This window comes from Salmo salar, unplaced genomic scaffold, assembly GCF_965601325.2.
Source record: "Salmo salar unplaced genomic scaffold, fSalSal1 ptg000536l, whole genome shotgun sequence".
Classification (NCBI taxonomy): Eukaryota; Metazoa; Chordata; class Actinopteri; order Salmoniformes; family Salmonidae; genus Salmo; species Salmo salar.
The window spans coordinates 1,111,418-1,125,653 of NW_027675413.1; the positions used below are offsets into that span (position 1 = coordinate 1,111,418).

General features: G+C 37.9%; 2 protein-coding genes across 2 annotated transcripts; one reads left to right on the forward strand and one right to left on the reverse strand.

Moving 5' to 3' along the window:
* Positions 1-1,218: 1,218 nt before the first annotated feature.
* On the reverse strand, positions 1,219-6,753 carry LOC145876282 (uncharacterized). The gene is made up of 2 exons (XM_082972071.1): positions 6,252-6,753; positions 1,219-2,764 (listed from the first exon to the last, which is right to left on the reverse strand). The coding sequence occupies exons 1-2, from the start codon at positions 6,565-6,567 to the stop codon at positions 1,794-1,796; spliced, it is 1,287 nt and encodes a 428-aa protein (XP_082828197.1). The 5' UTR covers positions 6,568-6,753; the 3' UTR covers positions 1,219-1,793.
* A 3,649-nt stretch (positions 6,754-10,402) lies between these two features.
* On the forward strand, positions 10,403-13,117 carry LOC145876266 (uncharacterized). The gene is made up of 2 exons (XM_082972063.1): positions 10,403-10,407; positions 11,486-13,117. Exons 1-2 carry the CDS (start codon positions 10,403-10,405, stop codon positions 12,594-12,596), a joined length of 1,116 nt encoding a protein of 371 aa, XP_082828189.1. The 3' UTR covers positions 12,597-13,117.
* Positions 13,118-14,236: the final 1,119 nt, after the last annotated feature.

The following is a 14,236-nucleotide window of genomic DNA, read 5'->3' on the forward strand; positions in this document are numbered from 1 at the left end:
GAGCTAACGAGCTAGACGTGATAACAAGCTAAAGTCCAACCACAAAACATAAATGGAAAAATCAAAGCCTGTAGCACCTTCCCCCTTATGACAACAAATATATCCTACATTTTTGTTGGACAAGTTTGCTCACCACCAACAGAAAACAACTTGCTGTCAACAATTAAAAACAAGAAAAAAAACGTATTTCTAAATAATAATATACAATCATATAATTTTTCTCCTTTTTCTTTCTATAGAATCCTAAATCCCACTAGCTTCTAGAACACTCATCTTCCTAAAACTCACTAGCTTCTAGAACTCTCGTCTTCCTAAAACTCACTAGCTTCTAGAACTCTCATCTTCCTAAAACTCACTAGCTTCTAGAACTCTCATCTTCCTAAAACTCACTAGCTTCTAGAACTCTCGTCTTCCTAAAACTCACTAGCTTCTAGAACACTCGTCTTCCTAAATCCCACTAGCTTCTAGAACACTCATCTTCCTAAAACTCACTAGCTTCTAGAACTCTCGTCTTCCTAAAACTCACTAGCTTCTAGAACTCTCATCTTCCTAAAACTCACTAGCTTCTAGAACTCTCATCTTCCTAAAACTCACTAGCTTCTAGAACTCTCGTCTTCCTAAAACTCACTAGCTTCTAGAACTCTCGTCTTCCTAAAACTCACTAGCTTCTAGAACTCTCGTCTTCCTAAAACTCACTAGCTTCTAGAACTCTCGTCTTCCTAAAACTCACTAGCTTCTAGAACTCTCGTCTTCCTAAAACTCACTACCTTCTAGAACTCTCGTCCCCTTGGAACAAGCCCAAACAAAAATCAAATTGTATTAGTCATGTCTGATTTCAAGAGCAAACTCCTGCAATATCTCGATAGGCATGTTGTTGGATCGGGGCCCAGTCCCCAATGTCATGCTCCAGTACATTTGGGTTGGCATATCTGAGAATGAACCCTGATATTCTAAAAGCAGGATAATGATGGTTGCATCAATAATTATGATGTCTAAATGTTACATGAATTGTAAATATGAAATATGAAAAGCAAATGTACACCCCTTTGTTAATATGTATTGGCAATAATTAACTTAAGGGTGAGGCATGGAATAATAAAACACGTATCTTTTGTCAGGCTGAATGTTTGAAATATGAGGTGATTTGAGACCTGCTTCTTCAGAAGTGGAATAAAGACATATAACACTTGGATGTTGTAAATAAATACTGGAGTGATGTAAGATTGTTACATTTTTTTTTATTATAGACCAATTTATTACACTGCGTCCTTATGTATAGGCTGCAAGTACCTTGAAATTAAGTTGTTTTCAAGTCATTGAAAGAACGACCCGAAAATACATCTTTTCAACTTTCACTTTGAACTACAAGCGAACATATATATAGTCTTATTTTCAACGTCTTTTGAATGACATTTTGCTAAATGACAATAGCGCAATGTCAAAACACAGTTTTAACGTGTCCAAATCAATAACCAATATGCAGAAACAGTTTGGGATATATTGAAAACCTAAACATTTTGAAGTGTTGCATTTTGATTCAAGTGGGTGACCAACGTGGTAAGTGTAACACAACTCTATTTTTGTTAGTCACTTTTTGTTACATCTCATAAATAGTAACTCTTTCAATTCAGAGCCTGGATTTTACTTTCCACTGAGGCTAATATCAACTGAACATTTAGGGTTCTACATTCATTCCTTAAAATACTGCTACTACAATGTTAAAACATTCTATATTGTGACGTTACTAAAATACTTCCACAATATTAAAAACATTTTACATTATTTCATTGATATCATGAAACAACTCCATGTATTTTCTGATGTTTAGTCAGAGATTTTTTATTAGAGTATCTCTTCCCACATTGATTACAGCTATGAGATTTCTCTCCTGTGTGTGTTCTCTTGTGTTTTGTCAGACAGCCAGATGTACCGAAACTCTTTCCACATTGGTCACAGCTATAAGATTTCTCTCCTGTGTGTCTTCTCTGGTGTGATATTAGGTTGTTTAGCCAAGTAAAACGCTTCCCACACTGACTACAGCTATAAAGTTTCTCTCCTGTGTGTGTTCTCTGGTGTATAGTTAGATTGCTAGATGTAGAAAAACTCTTCCCACATTGGTCACAGATATAAGGTTTCTCTCCTGTGTGTGTTCTCTGGTGTATAGTTAGATAGCTAGATGTAGTAAAACTCTTCCCACATTGATCACAGCTATAAGATTTCTCTCCTGTGTGTGTCCGCTGGTGTACTATCAGGCTGTATTGCCGAGAAAAACTCTTCCCACATTGATCACAGCTATAAGATTTCTCTCCTGTGTGTGTTCTCTGGTGTTCAGTCAGAGAGCCAGATATACAGAAACTCTTTCCACATTGACTACAGCTATAAGGTTTCTCTCCTGTGTGTGTTCTCTGGTGTTTTGTCAGACAGCCAGATGCACCGAAACTCTTTCCACATTGATCACAGCTATATGGTTTCTCTCCTGTGTGTATTCTCTGATGTATAGTGAGATAGCTAGATCTGGTAAATCTCTTCCCACATTGATCACAGCTGTAAGGTTTCTCTCCAGTGTGAATTCTTTGATGTATTTTAAGGTCTGATGAAGTGTTGAATCTCTTCCCACAGCCAGAGCAGCAGTTAGATTTCTTCCCTGTGGGTCTCTGCTGGTGTTTCTTTAGGAGTTCTGATCTGGAGAGACTTTTCTCTGCCTCTTCAGCATCATGATGTTGTTGAGGCTCCCAGGAGGATCCCCGATAGTCACGTCTCTCTCCTGTGTGAATGACAAAGTCAGACAGACGGTTAAAGGCCCACAACAGCAGAAATCAAATCAAATGTATTTATATAGCCCTTCTTACATCAGCTGATGTCACAAAGTGCTGTATAGAAACCCAGCCTAAAACCCCAAACAGCGAGCAATGCAGGTGTAGAAGCACGGTGGCTAGGAAAAACTCCCTAGAAAGGCCAAAACCTAGGAAGAAACCTAGAGAGGAACCAGGCTATGAGGGGTGGCCAGTCCTCTTCTGGCTGTGCCGGGTGGAGATTATAACAGAATATGGCCAAGATGTTAAATTGTTCATAAATGACCAGCATGGTCAAATAACAATAATCACAGTAGTTGTCGAGGGTGCAACAGGTCAGGACCCCAGGAGTAAATGTCAGTTGGCTTTTCATAGCTGATCATTGAGAGTATATCTACCGCTCCTGCTGTCTCTAGAGAGTTGAAAACAGCAGGTCTGCAGGTCTGAGACTGTTTATTTGAGGTGATGCCCAGAGCATACCCGTGAAGTTGTACAACAATTCATATCTGTTAAATTATTTGACAATTAAGACAGTCAAGTTAGCAACAAGTCATATTTAGTCTTGTTTTCACATTAGTAGTAACTACAAATAAGTTATTAAAGTTGTTGTAACTCTAAGCAGTGTGCCAGATGACTTTTGGTCTCCAATATAGGTCCTTTCAGCACGAGGGCAAAGCACACACAATTTGATTACAGAAACTCCTCCCTGCTAATGAGGAAACCACTAGTTATGGATGTAGTATATCTGGTAATGAGGAAACCACTAGTTATGGATGTAGTATATCTGGTAATGAGGAAACCACTAGTTATGGATGTAGTATATCTGGTAATGAGGAAACCACTAGTTATGGATGTAGTATATCTGGTAACGAGGAAACCACTAGTTATGGATGTAGTATATCTGGAAATTGAGGAAACCACTAGTTATGGATATAGTATATCTGGTAATGAGGAAACCACTAGTTATGGATGTAGTATATCTGGTAATGAGGAAACCACTAGTTATGGATGTAGTATATCTGGTAATGAGGAAACCACTAGTTATGGATGTAGTATATCTGGTAATGAGGAAACCACTAGTTATGGATGTAGTATATCTGGTAATGAGGAAACCACTAGTTATGGATGTAGTATATCTGGAAATTGAGGAAACCACTAGTTATGGATGTAGTATATCTGGTAATGAGGAAACCACTAGTTATGGATGTAGAATATCTGCATGGAGCAAAAATAGTGAACAAAGATTTTAGTTTTTCACAAAGCATTCTGAATATTAGAGCGCAAGATCAGGAGTGCTACTCAAGGAAACTCACATTAAGCTCTGTGTCTATTCACTAATTCACCACCGTGGGGGGAAACTCAGGGGAGTTCTCATAGGCTGACAGCAAATATAGCCTCCATTTACAGGTTGATTATGAGTGCATTTCACACTACTTTTGGATTATAACTGTAAGACTCGCTTGAATCACCTGCTTAATATGTTTGTGTTATTGTCGCAAATCAACTGCTTTATACTTAAAAAAAACACTTCAACTAGTAAAATGCTCTTTGGCTAGCTTTGCCATCAAGCTGACAATAAGGGTTTGTACACCAAGTGTTTAACAAATTGGCCCATAGCTTCACCTAACAACAACATAGACCTGCTGTAGGACCCATAACATCACCTAATAACAACATAGACCTACTGTAGGACCCATAACTTCACCTAACAACAACATAGACCTACTGTTGGACCCATAACTTCACCTAACAACAACATAGACCTACTGTAGGACCCATAACATCACCTAACAACAACATAGACCTACTGTAGGACCCATAACTTCACCTAACAACAACATAGACCTAAGACTATATATTAAATATTTCAATTGAAACATGGAAACTAAAATGTCTGTCGTGACATTTCATAACCTGATCACCAGATAATTTTGTGAATAATCCCACTAGGCTACTCTTTAATGTGTTGTCATTCTAAATGTCCTGAATAAAGGAAAATAGCTCTGTGTGTTGTACAATAGCCTATCCATCAAGGAATAGTTCTCTACACATTATGAGCGAAGTATCTCTGTATCCAAACAGACTAACGAGACCCTACTGTAAATCAACCAGACAATAACACATTATAAACATCAATTTGTTAGGGATGTTGGATCCAACGTGGAGCACGGCATAACTGTCTTTACCAGAGTAATGAATGAAGAAGCACTTTGGTTGTTGTTGCATGTCCTGATGTTCGTCATGTGACTGTCATTCAGAAAATGATTTCCTGGATCAGCTGATGATAGTTGAACATGTGACTGTAACTAAACAGCTACAGTATTAAGTATTATGTGTAATTGTTGAAGAACCGCGTTAATGACAGTATCCATTTGGGTGTTGTCAATAAAGTTAAGTTGTTTTCATTTATTATTATATCACTTTTCAACGGGAAAAGTTTTTTACAAAATCACTGGAGGGCGTCATGGACAATTCATACAGTACAAAAACATATTCAAGTGTAGAATGCTCTTTTAAAAATCACACATTAGTTCAACAACTGCAGAGTTTGTGTCCCTGTTTTATAAGATAGTACTCACTGTATTTACTGGTGTTAATCAGATCAATGTCCCTGTTTTATTAGATAGTACTCACTGTATTTACTGGTGTTAATCAGATCAATGTCCCTGTTTTATTAGATAGTACTCACTGTATTTACTGGTGTTAATCAGATCAATGTCCCTGTTTTATTAGATAGTACTCACTGTATTTACTGGTGTTAATCAGATCAATGTCCCTGTTTTATTAGATAGTACTCACTGTATTTACTGGTGTTAATCAGATCAATGTCCCTGTTTTATTAGATAGTACTCACTGTATTTACTGGTGTTAATCAGATCAATGTCCCTGTTATATTAGATAGTACTCACTGTATTTACTGGTGTTAATCAGATCAATGCCCCTGTTTTATTAGATAGTACTCACTGTATTTACTGGTGTTAATCAGATCAATGTCCCTGTTTTATTAGATAGTACTCACTGTATTTACTGGTGTTAATCAGATCAATGTCCCTGTTTTATTAGATAGTACTCACTGTATTTACTGGTGTTAATCAGATCAATGTCCCTGTTTTATTAGATAGTACTCACTGTATTTACTGGTGTTAATCAGATCAATGTCCCTGTTTTATTAGATAGTACTCACTGTATTTACTGGTGTTAATCAGATCAATGTCCCTGTTTTATTAGATAGTACTCACTGTATTTACTGGTGTTAATCAGGTCAATGTCCCTGTTTTATTAGATAGTACTCACTGTATTTACTGGTGTTAATCAGATCAATGTCCCTGTTTTATTAGATAGTACTCACTGTATTTACTGGTGTTAATCAGATCAATGTCCCTGTTTTATTAGATAGTACTCACTGTATTTACTGGTGTTAATCAGATCAATGTCCCTGTTTTATTAGATAGTACTCACTGTATTTACTGGTGTTAATCAGTTCTCCAGTCTTCTCTTCTTCGTCCTCCTCTAATGTGACAGTAATCTCCCCCTCTTCATCTTTCACTCCATAAACTGCATCCTCCTCTTCTTTTACTGTAACATCCTCCTCCTCTTTCACTCTGAAGGCGTCTTCCTCTTCTTTCACTGTAACGTCTTTATCTTCTTTTTTCACGGTAACAGCCTCACCGTCTACTTGTTTTTGTATTGTAACAGCCTCCTCTTTCACGAGAGCTTCTTTCTCCGTCCAACAGCCCTCTTCTTTAGCAGGAGGAGAGTAGCTTAGTGAACTCATGGTCGGGGATGTTAGCTAGCTAGGCTAATGCTAACTTAACCAGCCAGCTAGTTGACTTACAACGTAAATATTACATTAAATGGGGTAGCTAGTTGTTTCCACATAAGTATGTTTAAATCATAGTGACAAATAAACCACGAAATTGTCTAAAGAACTTGAATGTTCCGACTTTGTCGGCTAGCGAGCTACCGAGGTGGCTGCAGTTGTTGAAGAAGGGTTCCGTCCACTAGATTATACGTCACACTAGAAACATCGCCTGAAAGACACATATCGCCATCTGCTGTCTGGAGGGAGGAAACGCAGTTGAGGAGGGAAAACTATTTTTCTTCTTCATTGAATTATAATATTATAAAGCAGTTTAGGGAAACGTTTTTTTCCTCTCCATTAAATATTAATATTATATCAACACGTACAAAGAGCAACAAGTGTTGTTTGATTAGTTCAGATTTTTTCTGAGAATTTTAAACAAACTCTACATCTACTCCACATCTGTATTTCTGATTCGGTCAAATAACTAGATATCAAAATAAGCACCTAGTTATTGATATCCTTGATAAAGATGAGCAAAAATTACTGTATAAAATAAATAAATAAACTTTACCCACTACCAGGATATTTTAGCCCAAAACCTGGTTACCTCTCTGCTAGGAGGCTGAAACTTGGCCATAAGTGGATCTTCCAGCAAGACACATCAACATCCATGAAGAAATGGTTATTTGGGCACAAAATCAACATTTTCAATGGCCATCTCAGTCTTCAGACTTGAACTCCATTGAAAACCTGTGGTTTGAATTGATCAGGGCAGTCCATAAGACAGACTAAATAAATCAAGGACCTGGAGAGATTCTGTATGGAGGAATGGCTTGTTCGACATTGCAAGCGACTGCCGATTGACTGATCTACAAATTCCCTGTTGCTGCTGTTGAAAGAAGCGTTCCGTCCACTACATTATACGTCACACTAGCATCGCCTTAAAGCCCCACCTGATGTATTGTTACACCATGTAGGAGCAGTATAGACCTAGTCTGTTCATTATATACATCTACATGATGTATTGTTACACCATGTAGGAGCAGTATAGACCTAGTCTGTTCATTATATACATCTACATGATGTATTGTTACACCATGTAGGAGCAGTATAGACCTAGTCTGTTCATTATATACATCTACATGATGTATTGTTACACCGTGTAGGAGCAGTATAGACCTAGTCTGTTCATTATATACATCTACATGATGTATTGTTACACCATGTAGGAGCAGTATAGACCTAGTCTGTTCATTATATACATCTACATGATGTATTGTTAGTCCATGTAGGAGCAGTATAGACCTAGTCTGTTCATTATATACTTCTACATGATGTATTGTTACACCATGTAGGAGCAGTATAGACCTAGTCTGTTCATTATATACATCTACATGATGTATTGTTACACCATGTAGGAGCAGTATAGACCTAGTCTGTTCATTATATACATCTACATGATGTATTGTTACAACATGTAGGAGCAGTATAGACCTAGTCTGTTCATTATATACATCTACATGATGTATTGTTACACCATGTAGCAGCAGTATGGAGGTACAGTGGGGGACAAAATTGTTGACACTCTTGATAAAGATGAGCAAAAACGACTCTATAAAAAAAATTCAAATACTGAGCTATATTGTGTCAAAAATACAGGGAAATGATTTTATACTAATACAATAGCTCAGAGAAAGATATTTAGTTTAACATGTAATTCTCAAAAGGTAGGGGTCTGAATTATTGCCACCCATGTTTTCAATACTCCAGCACCTTCCCCTTGGGAGAATAAAGACACTGAAATGTTTTATGAGATTAGAGAACACATTGGGTGGGATCTTCAAGCCCAATACCAAACCAATCAGGTGGTTGTTTGATGAAATGAAGCTTCAGACGCCATTGATGACGTGCTGCTGATAAAGTGATACAGGCATCGGTACACTGCTTTGAAGTTTACTGCTTATCGATTTGGACGCAGGCGTCGTAGCTCCGGTATCAAAAGTAACATCCCTACTGACAACAAGGCAGCAGAGTCTACCGTGCTAATGCGTTCCCACTATATATCACAACCACACAGTATATGAAAGCATGAGGTGTGGCTGACGTTTACAAGCTGGAGCTAGATACCGAGCTAGCATACAAACTCTGTAGCACATAGTGCATTGTGGGTAGTTTAGAAGATATCCGGAAATAAGTCAAGAAATATGTAACAACGCAAAAACATAACTGTTTGTACTTATAGGGAACCATATCGTGACTACAACTAGCTTACTACGTCTTTAACCACACTGTGTTGTTACACTAGCGAGTAAAAACGAATGCTTCCTATACTTTAACCTTTTGTCTGAAAATTAAAATAAACATTTTACTCAACTGCGTTACCCACTCCAGTCAGCAGATGGCGGTGTGGGAATTTAAGGTAATGCTGTTGGTGTGACGTATAATGTAGTGGACGGAACGCTTCTTTCAACAGCAGCAACAGTTATTCAGCCACCTCGGTAGCTTGCTAGACAAAATAGCCGAACCAATAAAGCTCTTTAGACGCTTTCGTGTATATTAGCCACTGTGTTTTAAACCCACTTCTGTCGTCTAGTTAGTTATCAGATTTAATTTCATATTTGCGGTGTTGTTGTTATTAGTCAGCTAGCGGGCTGGTTAAGTTAGCATTAGCCTAGCTAGCTAACATCTCCGACCATGAGTTCACTAAGCTACTCTCCTCCTGATAAAGATTATGTTGTTGTTGAACTGATGTGTGGTGTTAGAGGGGAAATATTCAATAGCTACATCAATATTTTGACTTTTAAATTATTTATTTATGGCCATTGAGTCTTGAAGAATATAACACATGCCTCATGAGCTTAGTTCAACTGTTGTACCCCATCAGAACCCCAAATAAGCTTTTTATACTCCAATGTTTAGAAACAATTTAAATGATAAACAAACACTGTAAACACTCACACTCAAAACATGGTTAAAACTATGTTGATATCATGGATGGTCAGTCCTTGTATCCATAGGTCCGTCTATGAATTTGAGAGTAGTTACATTTCTCCAGCCCCATCATCATCTTATTACCAAATCAGTGGTGGAATTACAGCTTTGTTATTGTTTGAACTGCAGATTAATTGGTTGATTGTGTGGCTTGTTTAAAGGGACAACCTAGTTTTTAAACAGAAACAAAATGGCTGCCCAGAGACTTGGTTTGGTAAACAGCTGAGGCATGGGGGCTGGAGAATTGTAACCACTCTGAAATTCATAGAGAAAGCTATTGTAGCAACCGTAACCCAATACCTAGCGACCTCGTCAAGAAGTTCAGACATCTTGGCGTAACAGTTATAAGCTGTTGACTTGACAGTCGCTGGACCCAGGTTTGAGTTCAGCTCAGGACTACCCCCTGAATTCACTACACTCTGAATACAAGGACTGGCTGGCCATAAGGTCAAAATTATAGTTTTAACCAGATTTCAAGGCTATACAGTGCTTGTTTACAAACAGTGGCGTTTTTCAAGCTTATGTTTTGGTTTCTGATGGGGTAATACAGTTGAAACATTTGAGGCATTTCTAAGTTATATTCTTCAAGAATCAATGGTTATATAGTAAATGGGTCTTTCTATAACTGCCAGTGTAGATTTTCCTGTGGGGGTCAAATTGTTAGAGCTGTTGATAAGTCATTAGCTGTGTTAGAATACTCATACTAACCGTACTATTTGTGATGTTAATTGAGTATATAGTGTGCTTATTGGTCATAGTATGATATAGTTAGTATGCCAAAACCTCCCGGATGTCGTACTAAATTCGCCATAATATGACGTAAACACGCAGTACGTTAGGGCCCATAATGCAATTCTTCAGGAAATGGGCGTGGCTTCACATCGTTTTCAGATTTGAAGAAAATTGCAGAAAATATGCAGCCGAAGTCCAACAAGAGCCGAATCAAATTCATTGCTTTAACTAATTATGACAAATGTTAAGAAAATGTTGAGCAATGTAATAAAATAATTACTTTTCAAATAAGTTACTTTACACGTCATTTTGGCTGACTATTTGCTAGCATGTTATTACAGCAGTATGTACCGGTATGTTAACTAGCTACCTAACGTTAGTTGGCTACTTATACATCAAACTTGCCAGTATATGAACTATATTCTATCTAACTAACTACCCAACGTTTATTGACTTGATTATTCCCGTCATTCTTAGCTTAGCTAAATGGTATAGTCGTTGTGCTTTCTCAATGGACATTCAGTTGCTTTCATAAATTCACTCTGATTGACTATCTACTCTGATTTCAGAGCACTCTCGTCTGAGTACCAGAGTGCAGAATAATGAATTTACTAGCGCTCAACACCCGTTCAATATGTCCAGGTGTCAGTAAACGTAGGCAACAAATGTTTTCCAGCAGCACAGTTACAGTCACCCTGGATAACATGAAAACTGCCTAACAGCTCTGCTAGGGCGAGTAAAATGGTCAGAGTCTCATTTGTGTCTGGAAGTAGCAAAGATAATATTCAGAATACATTGTGAAAAACTCAAATCTTTGCTCACCATTTTTGCTCCAGGCAGATATAGTACATCCATAACTATCAGTTTCCTCATTAGCAGGGAGGAGTTTCTGCAATCAAATTGCCCTCGTGCCACAATTTTAGCAAACACAGAAAGGGGCCTATATTGGAGACCAAAATTCCTCTGGCACACTGCTTAGAGTTTCAACAACATGAATAACTTATTTCTAGCCTACAATCATCGATGTTACTACTAATGTGAAAACAAGACAAAATATGACTATTCTTGCTCATTTTAAGGCAAATATCAAATAATTTTAATATTCATTACAGACGTCAATTGTTGTCCAACATCATGGCTCCGCTGTTGGCATCACCTTTTACAGTGGATTACCGCTGTTGTGGGCCTTTAATCATCTGTCTGACTTTGTTGTTCACACAGGAGAGATATGGGACTATCGTGGATCCTCTGGGGAGCCTCAACAACCTCTTGATGCTGAAGAGGCAGAGAAGAGTCTCTCCAGATCAGAACACCTCAATAAACACCTGCAGACATCCACAGGGAAGAGAACTCACTGCTGCTCTGACTGTGGGAAGAGATTCACCTCATCAGGCATTAAAATTCATCAGAGAACACACACAGGAGAGAAATCTTATTGCTGTGGTGAATGTGGGAAGAGTTTTACTGACTCTAGTGGTCTGACGAAACACCAGAGAATACACACAGGAGAGAAATCTTATAGCTGTGGTCAATGTGAGAAGAGGTTTGCTGCATCTACCAGTCTGACTCTACATCAGAGAACACACACAGGAGAGAAACCTTATATCTGTGGTCAATGTGGGAAGAGTTTTGGTCAATCTTGCCATCTGACTCAACACCAGAGAACACACACAGGAGAGAAATCTTATAGCTGTGATCAATGTGGGAAGAGTTTTGCTCGATCTGGAGAGCTGACAGCTCACCAGAGAATACACACAGGAGAGAAATCTTATAGCTGTGATCAATGTGGGAAGAGTTTTGCTGCAACTAGAACTCTGACACTACACCAGAGAAAACACACAGGAGAGAAATCTTATAGCTGTGATCAATGTGGGAAGAGTTTTTGTCGATCTGGAGTGCTGACAGTGCACCAGAGAAGACACACAGGAGAGAAACCTTATAGCTGTGATCAATGTGGGAAGAGTTTTACTACATCTTTCTATCTGACTAAACACCAGAGAATACACACAGGAGAGAAACCTTATAGCTGTAATCAATGTGGGAAGACTTTTACTCAGTCAACCAACCTGGTATCACATCAGAGAACACACACAGGACAGAAATCTTATAGCTGTGGTGAATGTGGGAAGAGTTTTACTCAGTCAAACAGCCTGGTATCACATCAGAGAACACACACAGGAGAGAAATCTCATAGCTGTAATCAATGTGGGAAGAGATACTCTGATAAAAGATCTCTGATTAAACATCAGAAAATTCATGAAGGAGTTGTTTCATGATATCAGTGAAATAAAATGTAGAATGTTTTAACATTGTAGTAGGAGTATTTTAATGATGTCACAATGTAGAACCCTAAACGTTTGTCCCCTGTTCTATTGATTTCAGCATGATATGGATATTAACCTCAGGGGGAAAATCCAGGCTCTGAATTGGAAGAGTTACTATTGATGTGATTTAACAAAAAGTACTAACACAAAAATAGCTGTGTTACACTTACCACGTTGGTGACCCACTGGAATCCAAATGCAACACTTCAAAATGTAGCGAGCTGTTTTATACAAATTGTCCTCTAACCAGGGATGTACACATTATTCCCAGATTCCGTGTGATTTTTGAGCTGTTCGTTTTAACAGGACGTGCAACCTCATCTCCCTCCTGTCGTACAATTGATTTCAACATGATATTAATGAGTGATGACAAATAAGTGTTGTGTTCCTTTATTTAGTGACCCCTACATTTAAATGCATCACTCCAAAATGTAGCTGACTGTCTTCTGCAGGTTGTCCTCTAACCAGTGAGGTAAAATATATCTCCCATTTCCATGTGTTTTTTTAGTTGTGTTAGTTTCAACATCATGTACAACCTGATTTCCCCCCTAATTGATATCAGTGATTTATTGCTACTTGTCAAAACAACAGCGTTTTTGGTGCTTGTACAGTTTTATAAGGTGCTTGTTTTAAATAATACAAGTAATATGATTATTGTGACAGATGTTTGTGTATGTATTACATTTTATGTTTAGGTTTTCAATTTATCACAAACTGTTTCTGCATTTGGACTACTGATTTGGACACGTTTAAGCTGTGACATTGGGGATATCTCACCTAGCAAAATGTCGTAGAAAATAAGACTATGCCCGACATACAATATAAGTTTGGTTTTAGTTGAAAGTGAAAGTTGAAAAGAAAACAATTTAATTTCAACATACTTACAGCCTAAACACATAGTCACAGTACAATAATCAATTATATGAACAATCCTACATCACTCCAGTATTTATTTACAACATTCAAGTACTAATTGTCTTTATTCCACTACTGAAGAAGCATGACTCAAATCACCTCATATTTCAAACATTAAGCCTGACAAAAGATACATTTTATGCCTCACCATTAAGTTAATTATTGCTAATACATATTAACAAAGGGGTGTACATTTGGGTTTTATATTTCATGTTTAATATTCATGTAAGATTTAGTAATCATAATTATTTATGCAACCAACTGATAATTTTTGGGTACAATTACATTGACATTGTTGCCCTGCTTTTAGAATATCAGGGTTCATTCCCAGATGTGCCAACCCAAATGTACTAGAGCATGACATTGGGGACTGGGCCCCGATCCAACAACATGCCTATCTAGTGAACCCTGAAAAGAGAGAGAAGCTGTGAGGTGGGAAGTTACTACGGATATTGCAGGAGTTTCCTCTTGAAATCAGACATGTTCGTTTTAAGGACAATTTGCTGATTGTTTCACGGGTGGGCAGTTAAAAAGTTTTGTGTTTTGTGTTTAGCCAGTGCGTTGCCATGGATCACAATTTATTATAACTGCATGTTTTTCCGTATTAGAGATGAGTTTTGTTTGGGCCACGTTCCAAGGGGATGAGAGTTCTAGAAGCTAGTGAGTTTTTGGAACAC

What these genes read in the sequence shown, in the direction of transcription:
- LOC145876282 (XM_082972071.1), bottom strand. Translation starts at nt 6,567, where the DNA reads ATGAGTTCACTAAGCTACTCTCCTCCTGCTAAAGAAGAGGGCTGTTGG. An exon ending in GATTAACACCAGTAAATACA is followed by an intron (nt 2,765 to 6,251) that starts GTGAGTACTATC and finishes TCATTCACACAG; the next exon opens with GAGAGAGACGTGACTATCGG.